The sequence below is a fragment of the Syngnathus typhle genome, linkage group LG13, assembly GCF_033458585.1.
Source record: "Syngnathus typhle isolate RoL2023-S1 ecotype Sweden linkage group LG13, RoL_Styp_1.0, whole genome shotgun sequence".
NCBI lineage: Eukaryota > Metazoa > Chordata > Actinopteri > Syngnathiformes > Syngnathidae > Syngnathus > Syngnathus typhle.
In genome coordinates this window covers 12,994,042-13,008,416 of record NC_083750.1, presented here as the reverse complement: position 1 = coordinate 13,008,416, position 14,375 = coordinate 12,994,042, and the positions used below count along the sequence as shown (strand labels likewise).

General features: G+C 49.4%; 3 protein-coding genes across 4 annotated transcripts; all 3 read right to left on the bottom strand.

The window, feature by feature from the left end:
* Positions 1-956: 956 nt before the first annotated feature.
* LOC133165849 (zona pellucida sperm-binding protein 3-like) lies at positions 957-3,266 on the bottom strand. The gene is made up of 8 exons (XM_061295741.1): positions 2,910-3,266; positions 2,608-2,723; positions 2,339-2,442; positions 2,078-2,255; positions 1,897-2,014; positions 1,734-1,819; positions 1,444-1,661; positions 957-1,312 (listed from the first exon to the last, which is right to left on the bottom strand). The coding sequence occupies exons 1-8, from the start codon at positions 3,264-3,266 to the stop codon at positions 1,275-1,277; spliced, it is 1,215 nt and encodes a 404-aa protein (XP_061151725.1). The 3' UTR covers positions 957-1,274.
* Positions 3,267-3,688: 422 nt separating this feature from the next.
* On the bottom strand, positions 3,689-8,622 carry zgc:153615 (uncharacterized protein LOC777747 homolog). Of its 2 annotated transcripts, XM_061295564.1 has the most exons (8): positions 8,547-8,622; positions 8,207-8,462; positions 6,076-6,185; positions 5,500-5,623; positions 5,098-5,307; positions 4,885-5,008; positions 4,723-4,816; positions 3,689-4,616 (listed from the first exon to the last, which is right to left on the bottom strand). In XM_061295564.1, the coding sequence occupies exons 2-8, from the start codon at positions 8,396-8,398 to the stop codon at positions 4,565-4,567; spliced, it is 906 nt and encodes a 301-aa protein (XP_061151548.1). In that variant the 5' UTR covers positions 8,399-8,462; positions 8,547-8,622; the 3' UTR covers positions 3,689-4,564. The 2 variants fall into 2 exon arrangements, with proteins under 2 accessions (XP_061151548.1, XP_061151549.1); XM_061295565.1 differs by lacking the exons at positions 8,207-8,462; positions 8,547-8,622 and adding an exon at positions 7,134-7,243.
* A 3,159-nt stretch (positions 8,623-11,781) lies between these two features.
* On the bottom strand, positions 11,782-14,315 carry LOC133165640 (DNA-directed RNA polymerase II subunit RPB1-like). The gene is made up of 4 exons (XM_061295461.1): positions 13,278-14,315; positions 13,023-13,193; positions 12,834-12,955; positions 11,782-12,658 (listed from the first exon to the last, which is right to left on the bottom strand). Exons 1-4 carry the CDS (start codon positions 13,792-13,794, stop codon positions 11,792-11,794), a joined length of 1,677 nt encoding a protein of 558 aa, XP_061151445.1. The 5' UTR covers positions 13,795-14,315; the 3' UTR covers positions 11,782-11,791.
* Between the last annotated feature and the right edge of the window lie 60 nt (positions 14,316-14,375).

The window sequence follows — 14,375 nt, the reverse complement described above, 5'->3', positions numbered from 1 at the left end:
CTGCGAGTCACCGTAGCGACGTGGTAGTAGGTGCCGTCCTCAGAGGGCGCGCAACAAGCGCTGGCGTTCCCAGGGCAGCATTCCTGCTCGTCCCGGCAAAAAGAGGGTCTGCATCTCTGGCTGGACCGCGGTCCGAGAGCGGCGCACACGGCGAGGACGGCCAACGTTTGGAAAAACATGTCTGCCAGTGATCCAAGGAAGTGAGCCATTGAAGACGCGGCGGCGGCAGTGAAGCAGCATCAAAATCTCACTCACCATCTCCAACTCGCATGTACTCTGCAACACAAAAGTCTCCTCACATTTATTATGCACTTAGTGAATTGCTAGCAAAAGCCTTACGTGCATATTCATTAGCTAGGAAGGTAAACAGGCGCCCGGGAAAGGGACTACTAATGATTGATGGCAGAAGGGACACGAGAAGCTTCAGAACCGCAGCCAGCGCTTCCAACACCCCCAGGGACTTTTAATGTACGAGAGGCTGCTGACTAGAACTGTAGACTCTCATCAAAAGTATTTGCGGCACACGTTAAAGCCCTCGTGGATCACATTTTAATGGATTAAAAAGCCCTTCTACAAAAGTAGTCGTGTGCTGAAGTGGTCCCTAGTGGTGAGCAGCAGTTCTGTTTTTGGGGGGAAGGGGGGCGGGGAGATTAATAAGACTGCCTGCTTAGAGCTGATGGAGGGTTGAGAGAGTATCCACTGCTAAAATATGTTGGACTTCAAGGACCCAACTTTAGAAAAAAATTAAAAAAAAAGAAGACTTCTAAGACTTGGAACGCAATGGCTGTCTCTGATTGGAAGCACAAACTAGACCATTTTGCAGTAGAATCACCATTTGAGTTTTGCTCAATCCAAGCAGTCAATAATGCCCACAGTTTCTCATTGGAAAGTGAAACACTACGTCAGGCACTTCTCACAACAAACAATCAATATTGGGACTACAAGATTGTGGGTGGTAATGGAAGGAAGTGCTCCTTAATGGCATCCCTCATCTACGGAGGATGGCCGATACGTAGACGGGATTGATCCGATGACGTTGAAAGGATTCGCCGTACGTTTGCCTACTTTGACAAAAAGAAATCCATTCGCAGAGCGCTTCGAAACCGAACCCTAAGCAAAAGCAAGAGGTCACGTGGCTTTAAAAACAACAACATTCTGAGGTAGCGTAAAAATTGTATTTGAGAGCTTGGTCACAAACATGACTGCAAAGAAAGAAATGGAGAAGGAAATTCCCTTTCCAGTGTGTGAAGGTCATCTTGGATTGTGACAGATGTCTACTCAACAGTAAGAGGACCAAGTTGGACGACTCTCACTGTAACAAGCATAAAAAAAAAAGAAGTCACACCAAAGTACATGACAAACACTATGTATCCTCTAGTCTGACATTCTGCAAAACAGAAAAGCACGTTCCCACTTCGACTAAAGCGCCTATTTGGTTCTCACTCAATTTGTAGTCGCTCTCCATCTTCACACCAGAAGTGGACTGCTGAGACATTTCAGGGTGGGCGTGCAGATGACTACTAGTTGCTTGCTGGACTTTGTCCGGAGCAACATTTTCAGCCCCATTTGCAGCCAGCCTTATGTCTGTAGCTCTGGTGGTTGTGGCCCATAGTGGACTGCAGGTTCCGCATTTGGTGTGCTCACCGCCTGCTGACCACCATCTGCGCATGGAGAAAAGCCAGGATTGTTTCAAAAGCACAATGCCCGGAACAAGCGCTACTCTGTGGGATTACCCGTTGTCAATAAAAGAACAGGCCCTGTTTTGAGAGGGACCGGCGACCGAGTCTGGAACAGCCTTCAACCAGCAAGTGATGTAAACCTACACGACGGGCAGGCCAGGGCACACAAGTCAGCGTGCAACCTCACTTGAGGTCTTTTGTCAGCGGTGCTACTAACCTGACTGTTGGGCTGGTGATGGAACCGGAATGCTTCCAGCTGAAACAGAAGCGTGTGCTCCACAAGCCTGGGCAGGAAGCGAGAGCTGGAGTTTGTGTGGAAGGCGTCCGTGAGACATCTGGAACCGAGGGGGATCATTGGGTCGTATTTGAAGCTAGACAAATATTCAGCACTCACTCACCCGTTACGCTCGATAAAGTCGTATCTTATGGCGGAATAGGGATCCGGGTCAGCCGTGGCGGCGCAATGCTCCACGTAGACCCGCAAGGGCTTATGTTTCCGGACAGCGGCGGATACCTCCATGTGCATGGGTTCCCCCAAAAAATACGTACGAGAGCGTCTTTCAAACATCCAGTCGTCTGAAACATTCCACAATGACTTGAGTGGCATGAATAGAACGGCAAAAGAAAATGGAATCGCAAAACCGGTCCCAGCCACCCACCGGTCACGAGGCGCAGTTTGAAGTCAATGCCACCTTCGGCTGCGACCACCAAGACCGAAGGAATCCAGGCAGGGTGCAGGGAAATGCCAGCCACAGAATACCTCCTGAAAAAAGAAGCTCCATTTGACGCAGCCATTTCCGGGCGCAGCAATTGCGTTGCTAAAATTGATAGGCAATATGATCACGTCTTTTAAAATGGCCCTGCCTGTCATACAGTATGTGCAATTTGGACTATCCGAAATGCGTCGTTGAAGTCAGAACTGACTTACTTGTCAAAATGGCACTCGACCGGAATCGTCACTGCGTCCAGTCGACGCAAGCCGTCAGATGATGGCTCGGGTGTGTAGACCAACACGTTCGAATAGATAAGCTTGTCTCGTGTTGACTAGAGAGAGACACGGAAAAGTAACCTCAGGTTCGTTTTGGGAAAAATAAGAAAAGAACCAGCAGAGTAGAACGCGTGCACAAGCAAATGCAAGTGGAGCGGCAAATGCAAGTGGAGCGGCAAATGCAAGTGGTTCGAAAAACGTGAATCGAATTGTAAACTTTTTCTTTCCTAAAACGTGCTTACCGAGAGCAGCGTTCCACAATCCATCAGGTCGGCCCATAAGGTCAACGTGGCGCCGCCGTCAGCCGTCGCTCGCGCGCGGCATGAGCCGCCGCTTCCACGCGCCGGCTCAGAACCGAGGCGCAGATGTTCGGGTTCCACCAAAAGCCCCGTGAGGAACAAGTCGCGCTGAAGCACGAGCTCCATAGAGTCCGAATGACATTTGACAAGTAGCGTTTTGGGAGCATCTTGCAGCGGCTGAGCTTGGACGGAAAGTCCCGGCCCGCCTATGTCGTACGCTAGCAAGTGGGAGCGGCGGCGGCTTTGGCCCAGAAGGGCCAAAAGCACGAAAAGGATGCAACGAGGCGCGAGCTTCTTCATTTCGACCTTCAACTTTGGCCTCACCACCGCTCAACACCGGCGGCCGTGAAACTATGGGGCGATGGAGTTCAGCTACGATGAGCGTCTTCTCTTCCTTTCACATTTCGTGACCTTAATTGAGCCGAAGCCGTTTGAATGAACCACAATTGGCGTCAGGTGTGCCATCACATGAGGTCATTTCCGGTTCGGATCACTTACCTTATCAGCGTTCAAACGTGATAGAATAATAGCGGTCGGTAAATAAATGAAAATACTTTTTCACGTATTATCCAGGATAAGCAGACTGTTTTCATTTCAAGTGAGCAAAAAAAACAAAAAAAACTGTTTTTTAATTTAACGTCGTCTTAGGTGCGATTAAGCAAAGCATCACTAGGTGGTGCTACTATATCCAGTTGCGTGATAAGAATCAGCAGCTCCCTCCACACACTTGAAATGTTTATTATCCCATATCTTTACAGTCGTCATACGAGACATGTATACGCGGAGCATACAATAGAAAATCAAAGTCGACTTTATGCTCAAAGGACACACTGATAATAAGCAACGAGTTGTTTTTCTTTCATAGACAACTTTGCCATCCATAAACCTTTCTATCACATAAAATAGGGAGATATATATATATATGTGTATATGTATAGTCTGGGATTTAGTTGTTGTTTTTTTCTTCTTCATAAATTTACCCTAAGAAAAAAAATCAATTGAGGCAGTTCACGATGCTTTTGCTACTCCTAAAAAATACCTTTCATATCATCGGTGTGTTGTATGCGATGCAAATGTGCAAGAATGAAGGTCCAATGAAAGTGGGCACTATAGCAGCGATTGTTGTACATCCAGTTGTTTGTCTCAGTGGTGCTGCAGCAGCAGCAGCAGCAGCAGCAGCAGCAGCAGCAGCAGCAGCAGCAGCAGCAGCAGCAGCATCCAAGCCATCCTTTCTAATGAGCACTGGAGACAGACTGACTACATTTCTATTGCAACAGTGAATTCTAGTTTCCACTACGAGGGACAAATCAAGAAGAAAGTGTGCAAGTGCTTTCTCCACCCATCTCAAAATGGACATAAGGTGGCAAAGTTGGTTTGATGACGGACGGACGGACGGACGGAATGACGTCGAGAACCCTTCGAAATCTGCCATGAGCAGTTGAGCAGAGTAGAAAGCAAGAAGCATCCGGGTCCAGTGGTGCGATACGTTCTGAACACTATAGGGCCTCTTCCTTTTCTCCACAGACAGCACAAATGGAGTTTCCGTGGCAACACAAGTGACAATCCAATGAGTGGCGTGCAGGTGGACACGTGGGAATTCATTTCGCGTTGGCTTTCTCAGCCCGATGTCGCTGATGGCTGTGAGCATGTCTGCATCAAGACAAAGACACCAAATGTGGGCTGCTGCTTCCAATCACCCATGGAGCCACCCGCTTTTTAGACATGACATCCAATGAGAAGAGCAGAGTGTGTTCACCTGGTGAGGTCCTCGATGTCCACCAGCATGGCATCCTGCTCAACATGCTGCTCGTCCCTCAGTAGCAGCAGCTGCACCAGCTCCTCGTTGAGACCTGCCAGGAACACTCGCAGCGGTCAAGCGGACGTTCCATCCACGACAATGTAGGTCTGACCTACTTACTCTGGATTTGGGAGTGCAAGTCGTTTGTGATCACTTGAAGCTGCCCAAGACTCATATCCCTCATGTCGCCTCGCCTCAGATTCCTCTTCATCAAACATTCGCTGATGTGAGGCAGATGCGGAAGCTGGGTGTATCCACAAAAGCAAAGTCGTTTCAAGTTGAAGTCAAAACAAAAGCTCTCTCCGGAGCCAATCGGGATTCATGCCGACGAACCAGATCTGCCACAGGCGAGCGTCTGTGCTGCTGCTGGATCTGCCTCTCCACCTCCACCTGCATCCGGGCCATGGGTCTGGCCAGAGCCAGGGCCACCCGTGCCTCCTCCTGGAGCCTCCGCTGCACCCGCCAGAACCCGCCGCAGTCGTCCAGCGGGTCCGAATCCTCCTCCGCCGTGTCTCGATCCGATAACGACGAGCTCTGCTTGCTCTGGAGCGGGAGGATTTGATGATGAACATACGAGATGGTGGTTGTTATGATTGATGATGATGATTGCATTTCGGCTCTGTTGACCACTTCCAGGCGAAACAAGTCCAATTCGTTTGTTGAAGAAATACCATTAGGTTCGTCGTCATAAAAAGAAAAAGAAGAACTATGCAGTCAAAGGCAGCCTATGCATACCACAGGTGACAAGGGTGTGTCCAGACTGGTTTCTGTCCTGCTGTCCTCCGCATCGCTGTCTTTGTCGCTGCTGCTGCTGCTGTCGTTGACAAAACACACCTGCAGGTTGACGCCGCTGTGGAACCTGACAGAAGATAAAACACCGCAAAAAAGTCTTTCATACAATGGACATGAAAATAGGTCAAGTATGACAAGGTCGGCATTTCTTTGCATCCAACTCCACTCATAGCGTGGAAAGAATCAAAGGTAAGTGCAAATATTTACTCCGGAATTATCGATATCCAACCAGCAGGCAGTGCGTGCACGTATTCATCAGCGCATTTATTGTGCTGCTGAGTAGAAAAAACAGAAAGAGCGACAAACGTAATGAAATATCCATGATGTTGGAGGGAGGGAGGGAGGGAGGGAGGGAGGGAGGGAGGGAGGGAGGGAGGGAGGGAGGGAGGGAGGGAGGGAGCGAGCGAACGTCAGCCGACGTCCAAAATAGATGGCGAGTTCAAACAACGTCAGCTGTCAGTCAGAATACAAAAATAGTTCACACGCCCGCCCGCCCGCCGCATTGAGAGAACCACCCACCGAGAAGACAGGTCGCTCTTGCTGTAGCTGGTGAAGATGACTGGCTCGTCGTCATAGAAACTGCCCAGGGCCAGTTTCTGCCTGATAGACTCTCTCTCATTTCGCTGGGCCTGCCGGAAAAACAAAGGGGGAAAAAAACAAAAACACAGTTATGAGACGATCAAAAAGGACATTCCGGATGGACCAATATGAATCCAATTAATTTAGTATCGGTTGCGTTTTGGATCGAACCCATTAGGCTGGGTGAAGAAACAGAGCCACTTTCAAGCAGCGGCCACATACACACACAATGTGTACAAAGCACGGTTGTCATGGTAACGGAATAGCCTTTGGCCCCATAGCGTGTGGCTTGCTTACTTGAATTCACACATTTCTTTTTGAGCAGATCGCAATGATAGCTGGACTCGGATTGGATAGACAGGCGAGGTGACACGTCTGCCCTGGCCGCATGCCGTGCATGACGGGATCCACGGACATGCAGCAACCCTGCTTGCTGCGGGAATGATGAGGCACATTCGGACCTTCTACAACTAACCACGCACGCTGTGATATTATTCCAGATGGTAGAACAACTTAGTGATATTTTTCAGCCACATTGAGGGATGCTTCTTTCCTTTCACCTCAACTATTAATCACGTGTGTCTTTTTGACTGCATTTTAGCATCATGGTTTATCCACACAATGGACTCTCCCGTGTTTTTTTCGCTTTGTTTTTTCCTGGTCTGCATGGGACTGCCTTTTTTGCATTTCCCCAAGCTAGCCCACAAATTCAATGGCACGTGTGACAAACGAAAATACATCTGGATGGTACTGCAGCACATTTGACTTGAACACAGATGGCATACCTGGAGTTCTTGCACAGATACAAACATCTTGTCAAACAAATAGGAAATACGCAGATGATAAAAAGAGCACAGCGGCCGGCCCAAGCCTCTGTGTCGCTGAATCATTCACAGCATCTCACCAGCGATGGCTGCCAATCACGTCACATCTGCCAATGTTTCTCACCGCTTCCACATCACGTACACACACACACAAAGGGTCACGCGCACACACACCTGGTAAACGCGTTTCTCCTGGTGCACCATCCTTCATCGCATCGTACTGAACACGTAAGTCCGCCCTGCCCTTCTTCTACGCTGCAGTGGAGTCGGACCCAGGAGACCCTCTCATATACTGCAGGAGATGTGGGAGGGGGAAGCGCGAGAGGAAGGATGGAAGGGCGGGGGGAGAAAGAGATGTGGGAGGGAGGAGCGCGAGAGGAAGGATGGAAGGGGGGGAGCAAGAGATATGGGAGGGGGAAGCGCGAGAGGAAGGATGGAAGGGGGAGCTGGCCATTTGTGCCTCCATCTTCCTCATCTTTGCTGTCGTTTCCCATTCCTCGGAATGCCCTCAAAGCTACGCCATGTGAGGGCGAGTCACGCACGGCTGAGCAGTCTGACGAATGAGACGTGCGGCCTAGGTCGCCCCATAACTCAGCGATAAATTGCTCCCATGGACACTTGGAGTAAATGTCAGCGCATTTCATGATGACTGGGCTGACTGACGGTACTAGGCCGTACATTTGGAAAGATCGCTTTTGCCTCCAAATGTACAATGGACGGTCAGTACATGTGCCTCACAGTTCGGAGGTTCGGGGTTCAAATCCCAGCTAGCCATGTGTGGAGCTTGAATGGATTTGGTTTGGCTTCCTCCCTAACACACAGCTTGGAGTGCTGCGTCATAGCAAGGCATGCTGGGTAAACAAGCTTTTATTTTGAGTCATCTATCGCGCTTGGTTGCATCAGTTAGCTGGAAATATCTGGAAGGAGCAAAGGCCGAGGCACCGTTTGCTCGGAGGCTAAAACACAGCAGAGGCTTTTCCATGCACCTTTGGTCAGCCTGTTAATGCACTTCCCTGCGGATGATCAAAACAGGCTATGGACAAGCAACATCTATTTTTTGAAACGACAGTTTTATTTCTTTGAACCTCTCCTAAATGTAGCTCTCATTGTTGCTGTTGTGTGTGTGTGTGTGTGTGTGTCCCACCCATTGCCCGCTTGCAGGTTTGTTTACCTCACGCACGTTTTGCTAAGAGGGATAAATCAGCGAGACTTTAGACATGCAATCGTAAGGAGAAAGAAAAACTGACCGAGATGCTGGACAGTCTGCTTTGTCCCCCGTCGTAACACTCCCGAAGCTCCTCAGCCCAGCTGCGACTGTTGACCACGTAAGCGCTCTGGGCCTCCTGGCTGTCCCCCTTCCCAAAGCGCATCCACCACTGGCCTGCTCCGAGCCTTCCCATGAACACTTCAGCCACGTCCACATCGTAGTCCTCCTCCATGGACAGAACGTGTCGAGAATCAGATCTCCTGAACAATGGCGAGGTTCCTCGTCATGTCCCCTGCCTTGAATTATAGAGGACAGAAAATGGATGAGCAATTGTTCTGTTGCTAATTCTCGTCTGATCGCAATTGTCAAAAAGAGCTCACCTTCGTTGCCGACTGCTTTCTAATGTGCTTGCAGCAGAGCAGAGCGAACGAAAGAGCTTGCTTCCTCTGCCACGCTTGAACGGCTCAACCATTTGCATTAGTGCTTCGCTGCCTGGCCAAGAGGAGCGAGACAACAGAGCATCCCTGCACCCAACCGGGAGGGAGATGGCCTCACGTGGAAACAGATCCAAACGGACAGAATGGGGTGGAGGGTGCATGCGCATTGAGATGCAGAAGGGGCAAATCAGAAAAGAAAGAACTTTTGCACTGTATTTATTCAGAATCTCAGAAATCATTTTTTCATACAATGACAGACCGAGCGCACAGTAGACCGGCAGAACACTGGATTTGCAGTAGCCAGTCCTTCTTTTCCATTGGAATCGGGATGTTGAGCAAATCAGAGTTCCGCTGAGAAACAAAAAAAAAAAGCTCGTCACAATGTAGATGTACACAAGACGTTTAGTTGAAGTCAATAGTTGGGATAACATGACACTTGAGAACAGCTTTCAGTTCAAATATTTATTGAATGCCTGCAAATTCCTGAAAGAGAGAGAAGATTGGACAAAAGTGCACACAAGAATCCAGAACTAAAAAGAGAGTCCCGCTTACCGTCTGCTAGTGTTACATATCATCCCAGTGTAAGGGAAGTCCTTCATACTCTTCTTGGGAAAACCAAGGCTCCTCTCGCCAATACTGCTGGCCCAGGAAGGGTCGGAATCGGGAGCCAGCAGGAACCGCGGTGGCTGGAGCCGTGAGGAGTTCAGAAGGTTTTGCGGTTGTGCTTTGACTTCCAAGGGAGGGAATAGTAGGGATTGTCGCTGGTGTCATGCGTGCTTGAGACCGATGACGGGGATATAGAGTATAATGAGGCAACGGACAAAGCGCTCCGGGTGGGTGACAATAAGGGGCCGCAGGGTTTTGGTGGAGCTGCTGCGGCGGGTAATACATGGGAAGATGAGGATACCAGTGAGAAACTAAATGGGGGCTTGGGTACATGGGATTGTAGCCAGCATAGACTTGGGGATTGTGCAGGCTATGCAAAAAGTACAGGTACTTTAAGTAGTTGTGGTAGTGCTGGTAAAGGTCATGGGCAGAGGGCTGGGCCGCACCGCGTTTGGAGCGCTCCGCATTTAGGCCAAGATGTGGGATGGGATGCTGGCGGGTCAAAGCGGGAAACATGGGGCAGGCCAGTGTAACCGAAGTCTCCAAGAAGATCAGCGGCAGCAGATGATAGCCATTCTGAAAGCAGATTCCAAAAAAAAAAAGAAGATACACGATAACCTTACTGAAATGTTTGCAAATTTTCCACCAAAATCACAATCAGCATTTGGAAGAGTCAACACATACCGCTTGTATCACGTTGCAGCCACCATACCAAACAACAAAGACTAGGCCGAGGGAATTCTCACTGAGCGAATGGCCGCAAGATTCCGGCAGCTGATTTAAAGGAAGGGAACGTCCAGAGCCTAAAACAGGACAAAAAGAAGAACAAAAGAAAAGCCAATGAGAGGTTAGACAGGGCCAACTCCCATTTGTCATTCATGCTCGCTTCAGTGCATCAGCGTAAGCAATCATTCAAAGTTCTTAAGAAAGCCTTTTCAGGCTCTCTAAGAAATCGTGCAAAAAGTTAGCCAACTCTAGTTGGACGTTTCTGGGATGAGTTGAGCTACCTAGGTCAAGGTCCAAATTTGCAGCGCCACGTCCTGTGACTTTTAAGATCATCTTTGTAGGAGCACATTGCAGGGAGGGATGTGTGCGCCGCCATGCTGCTTCCACTTGGCCGAGCTGCTCAAACTCCTGCTCCTGTATTTCTTCACGGGAAAAAGACAAAAGTATACTTTCATTCTTGGAGAAATACTGAAGGCTCACATCGCCCTCCATTTGAAAGCAAAAGCCGAAGCTCAGTCTCACCGTCCGATTCTGACAAGGACTGGAGTTCTTTTCCATTGAAGAGAATCTTGCCCTTCCTTATTCCATGCTTCTCGCTGGCTAATTGCCACGGAAGAATTGGACCAAGGCTCCTCTGCGGAAAACAGTTGAAACTCGGGAGAGAGGAACACAGCAGAAACGCAAGCACTAGAGTACCGCAGTAGGCATACGCTATCGGGGTGTCCGCCGCCATACTCGTCCACACCCACCAATTGGATGGAAACGCTCAACTATCAGACAACACACGTGAAGAGCATCTTTTAAAGGAACAAAGTTGGGCTGGTGGGCGTCGGCCTGGCCACACCTGTGCTCGTTCAGGTGAGCTTGTTAGCTCCTCGTGATCCCATTGGTCGTCGCCTTCTTTTTTTGAACATGCGTGTCCATTTTCAGCATTGCTTCTTCAAATTGGCAAGTGTGTGTGTGTGTGCGCGCTTTTATTGTGTATCCTACTTGACAGTCTAGATGAGCAATGCAACTGACCCGGCCTGAGATGGCAAAAAAGTCAGCGTATGAAATATGCACTTTGATAAATATTCAGTTGAAAAAATGTCTTTTTAAGCAACCATTGGCTCAGGCTTTGGACTCCATTAAAGAAAAACGAAAGCAAGAGCCAAATGGCATTGGCTCAAGCTTTTATGATATCCAAACACTGACTGTTCCGGATCTTTGCTAATGTTGTGAACTGACAATATGCCAAATTGTACTGAGCAGTGACAAAAACGTCACCGTGCCTATTGCTTTGCTCGTATTTGCAGCAGAAGCTGGTCGTTTGTCTAAATCCTTGTGTTATGTCCCCGTGCTTTGTTGGAAACTCTTGTCCTTGTTAGTGGTCAGTGGATGATTTGCAAAAGACAAACACTAGACACATTTCATCATTTTGTCTTATAGCGGTAGCTGACAAGTGCAAGTCAATTTTAAATCAATACATTCACTCAACAAGTTGGTAGATCCCCCAGCACTAACCTAATATGAACATCTTCAGAAAGAAATGACAAAAATAACTGCAATGGTTATTTGATTTACTCCAATGATTGGGATTTCAATTTTGGATCCAATGTTGCGCTCAAGTTACAATGAATGACCACTTTCTGCCTTTCTCACGATCCCAAAAATGATTGAAACGTTGCCTTTCATTTCCACAGTTTAGAGTTGTGAGGGAAAAACCATTGCAGCCATTTTCATTTGACTCTTCAAACATGACGCCTAATGGCAAGAAGGAGTGCTTTGCATACAAATGTATTCCTTTCTCTGAAAGCAGGCAGACTTCCAAAAGAATGAGAAGACAGAGCTTGTTTTCAACCATTTATTTGCGCTCTTCAAGGATTGCCGTACATTGCAGCAAGAAAGTCCTCATAGGAGATGTAGTGCATTAGCTCAGGGGGGAATTGATACAACGGATTGTATGCTAACGGAGCAGCGGCAGTGGCCGGCGCTGGCGTTATGGCCGGCGCTGGCGTTGTGGTCGGCGCTGGCGTTGTGGTCGGCGCTGGCGTTGTGGTCGGCGCTGGCGTTGTGGTCGGCGCTGGCGTTGTGGCCGGCGCTGGCGCCGCTGTTGTTGGCTGCACCAGAGGAACAAAAGTAGGGGCAAAATGGGGAAAGGTTGCGCCAACCGCTTGCTTCGCTGGACCGTTTTGCTCCCGGTTGACAACTCGCGGCTGATTTGCCGGGAAGGACCAGAGGGAGGGGTTGAAGAAGGGGTACTGGGCCACGGGTGAGGGACCCTGGTACGGCCGAGGCAGATTGTGCACATAGGGCATGCGTGGCACCACGGGGTAGTGAGGCACAAATGGGTTGTGGGGTCCATGATTCAACAAGGGCTCCTGAGGCTTATGAAGGTGGGAGCCAGGACTCTGGGGCATAGGAGACCACTTGTGGACAAAGGGCCACTTGGGCATACGAGGCACTGAATGGGCCCCGGGGCTCAGCGGGCCACTTGGGGACCTGGGACTCATGATGGGAGATTGGGGATGGCTTCGGGGCTCAACTGGCGACCAAATGCCCAGTGGCGAGACTGGATCTTTGGCAAATGGGGGCCACATGGGGAGATGTTGAACCTCAGGTGCCACTGGGTCAGATAGGGGTGGGGGGCTGGGAACTTTTGGGCCATCACTTGCAGTCTGCTTGGTGCACATGAGGAGGACTGGAATTCCCTGCCAATACATTGGAAGGACATAACTTCCAGCCTTGAGCAAAGGAAAAGGACAAAATTACACATGTCACCTGCACAACATTCAAGACGTGTTACAAAAATACATGCAAATCTCAAAGGATTATTCAAACAATTTCAAATTCCAACACAGAAATGTAACTCAAAGAAGAGGCTTAGTCTCAAAACGCCAGCGTGTTGAAAACACTTGCCTGTTGATGCGTGTAACAAGCACCGTAGGGAACATACATGAAGAATCCAAAGGAATTGCGATGCATATTGTAGCCACAGTTGATGGGCACATGGGGCAGAGGCAATGGAGGAGCGTTGGGCGCTGCAGAAGAAAGAGAAAACAAAGGCAGCCAGAGAGAATGAGCCATTTGCAGATTCCTTCTCCTAACCTTGCTGCACGGTCATGAAGAAGGGCAGCCCCGGTCTCTTCACACTGAGCTTCATGTGCTGATCTCCACAATGTAGGGAGCTCATGCGTCTCCACAAGGCCTCCTGGGATGGGGCTTGTGGCAGTGGCTGCTGCTGCTGCTGCTGCTGCTGCGGGTTTACTGGCCAGCCTCCTAAGCAACATTCAGAGCAGATTGAGCTGGAAAACGGGAGGGAGCCATTGGAGGAACAAGTGGAGCGAGTCACTGTGCTGCTACCTGCAGAATCGGCCTGATAAGCGCCTTCATCCTCCACGGAGCTGTTTGCCTTCTTGACTTCTTCATGCAGCGCTGGAGGAACTTTCCCAAACACAATCTTACCTCGCCTAAAGCCCTCTGGAACCGTTTTTCTTCTGTCCGCCTTCCTCAGGCGGTAGCAGTCGACCGTGTGGGCCGCCAAAAGGATTGCGAAAAGAAGAAGAACCTGCAGCAGCAGCGCCCCACTCCTCGGGCTCAATGAAGCACTCGCGCTTTTGGTTTGCATCTCGTCTCTATGTGCTCGTGCAAAGACCGGAGTGCGCCATTTGCCCGCTACTTTTTGACTTGTGCGCCATGCACTTGTGCTGGCCCAACGAGCGTTGCAGCAGCCAATCGGGAGGGCAAGACTTGATGACTTGAACATTGGCTGCAGCTGGCACCACACCGCATTGAAAGAGCTGGGTGGGTTGCTGGGTGGGTGGGCCTGCCTTGGAAAACCAACCAAGTGGCTTGGAATAACATAGCAGCAACATGGCATCCAAACGGTTGAAAAAGGCGTCCGTCCGTCCCTCCGTCCGACGTCTGTTTGTTGACCATTTTGACATCATGCACGCACGCACGCACGCACGCACGCGTTTGAATCGCTTTGCCTCCGCTCCGACGTGCAGCTCTACACCACAGTCTCCAACTCGAAAAATGCTTGTTGCTCATCACTCTTTCCACTTTATTCCACCTACTGAAAATAACCGACGTGCGCTGTACTATCCCTTTGTAGTCCGCGCAAGGTGGTGGGAAAGAAAACCCAAAAATGTCCCGAGAAATGTGGCATTTTTCAGACAATGTTGTCCGTGCAGCTTGTTGAGCCAGCATTACTTAGTTTATTAGCGCCATCTTCTGGAGAGACAGTGTATAGCATTGCTCTTACGCGTGACCTTTGCAGGTTCATAGATGAAAGTGCAAATCAAGAGTTTGTCTTACGACTGATCCATTTGCTCTTCTTGTTCAGTAAAAGGCGATGTCATTGATTTTTTTTCTCCAGGTTTTATTGACTCCAAGGCCTCTCTCTCCATGACAACAGAGCAAAGTTCATCTGCTGCTTAAACATTCCAGAGCAGCCAA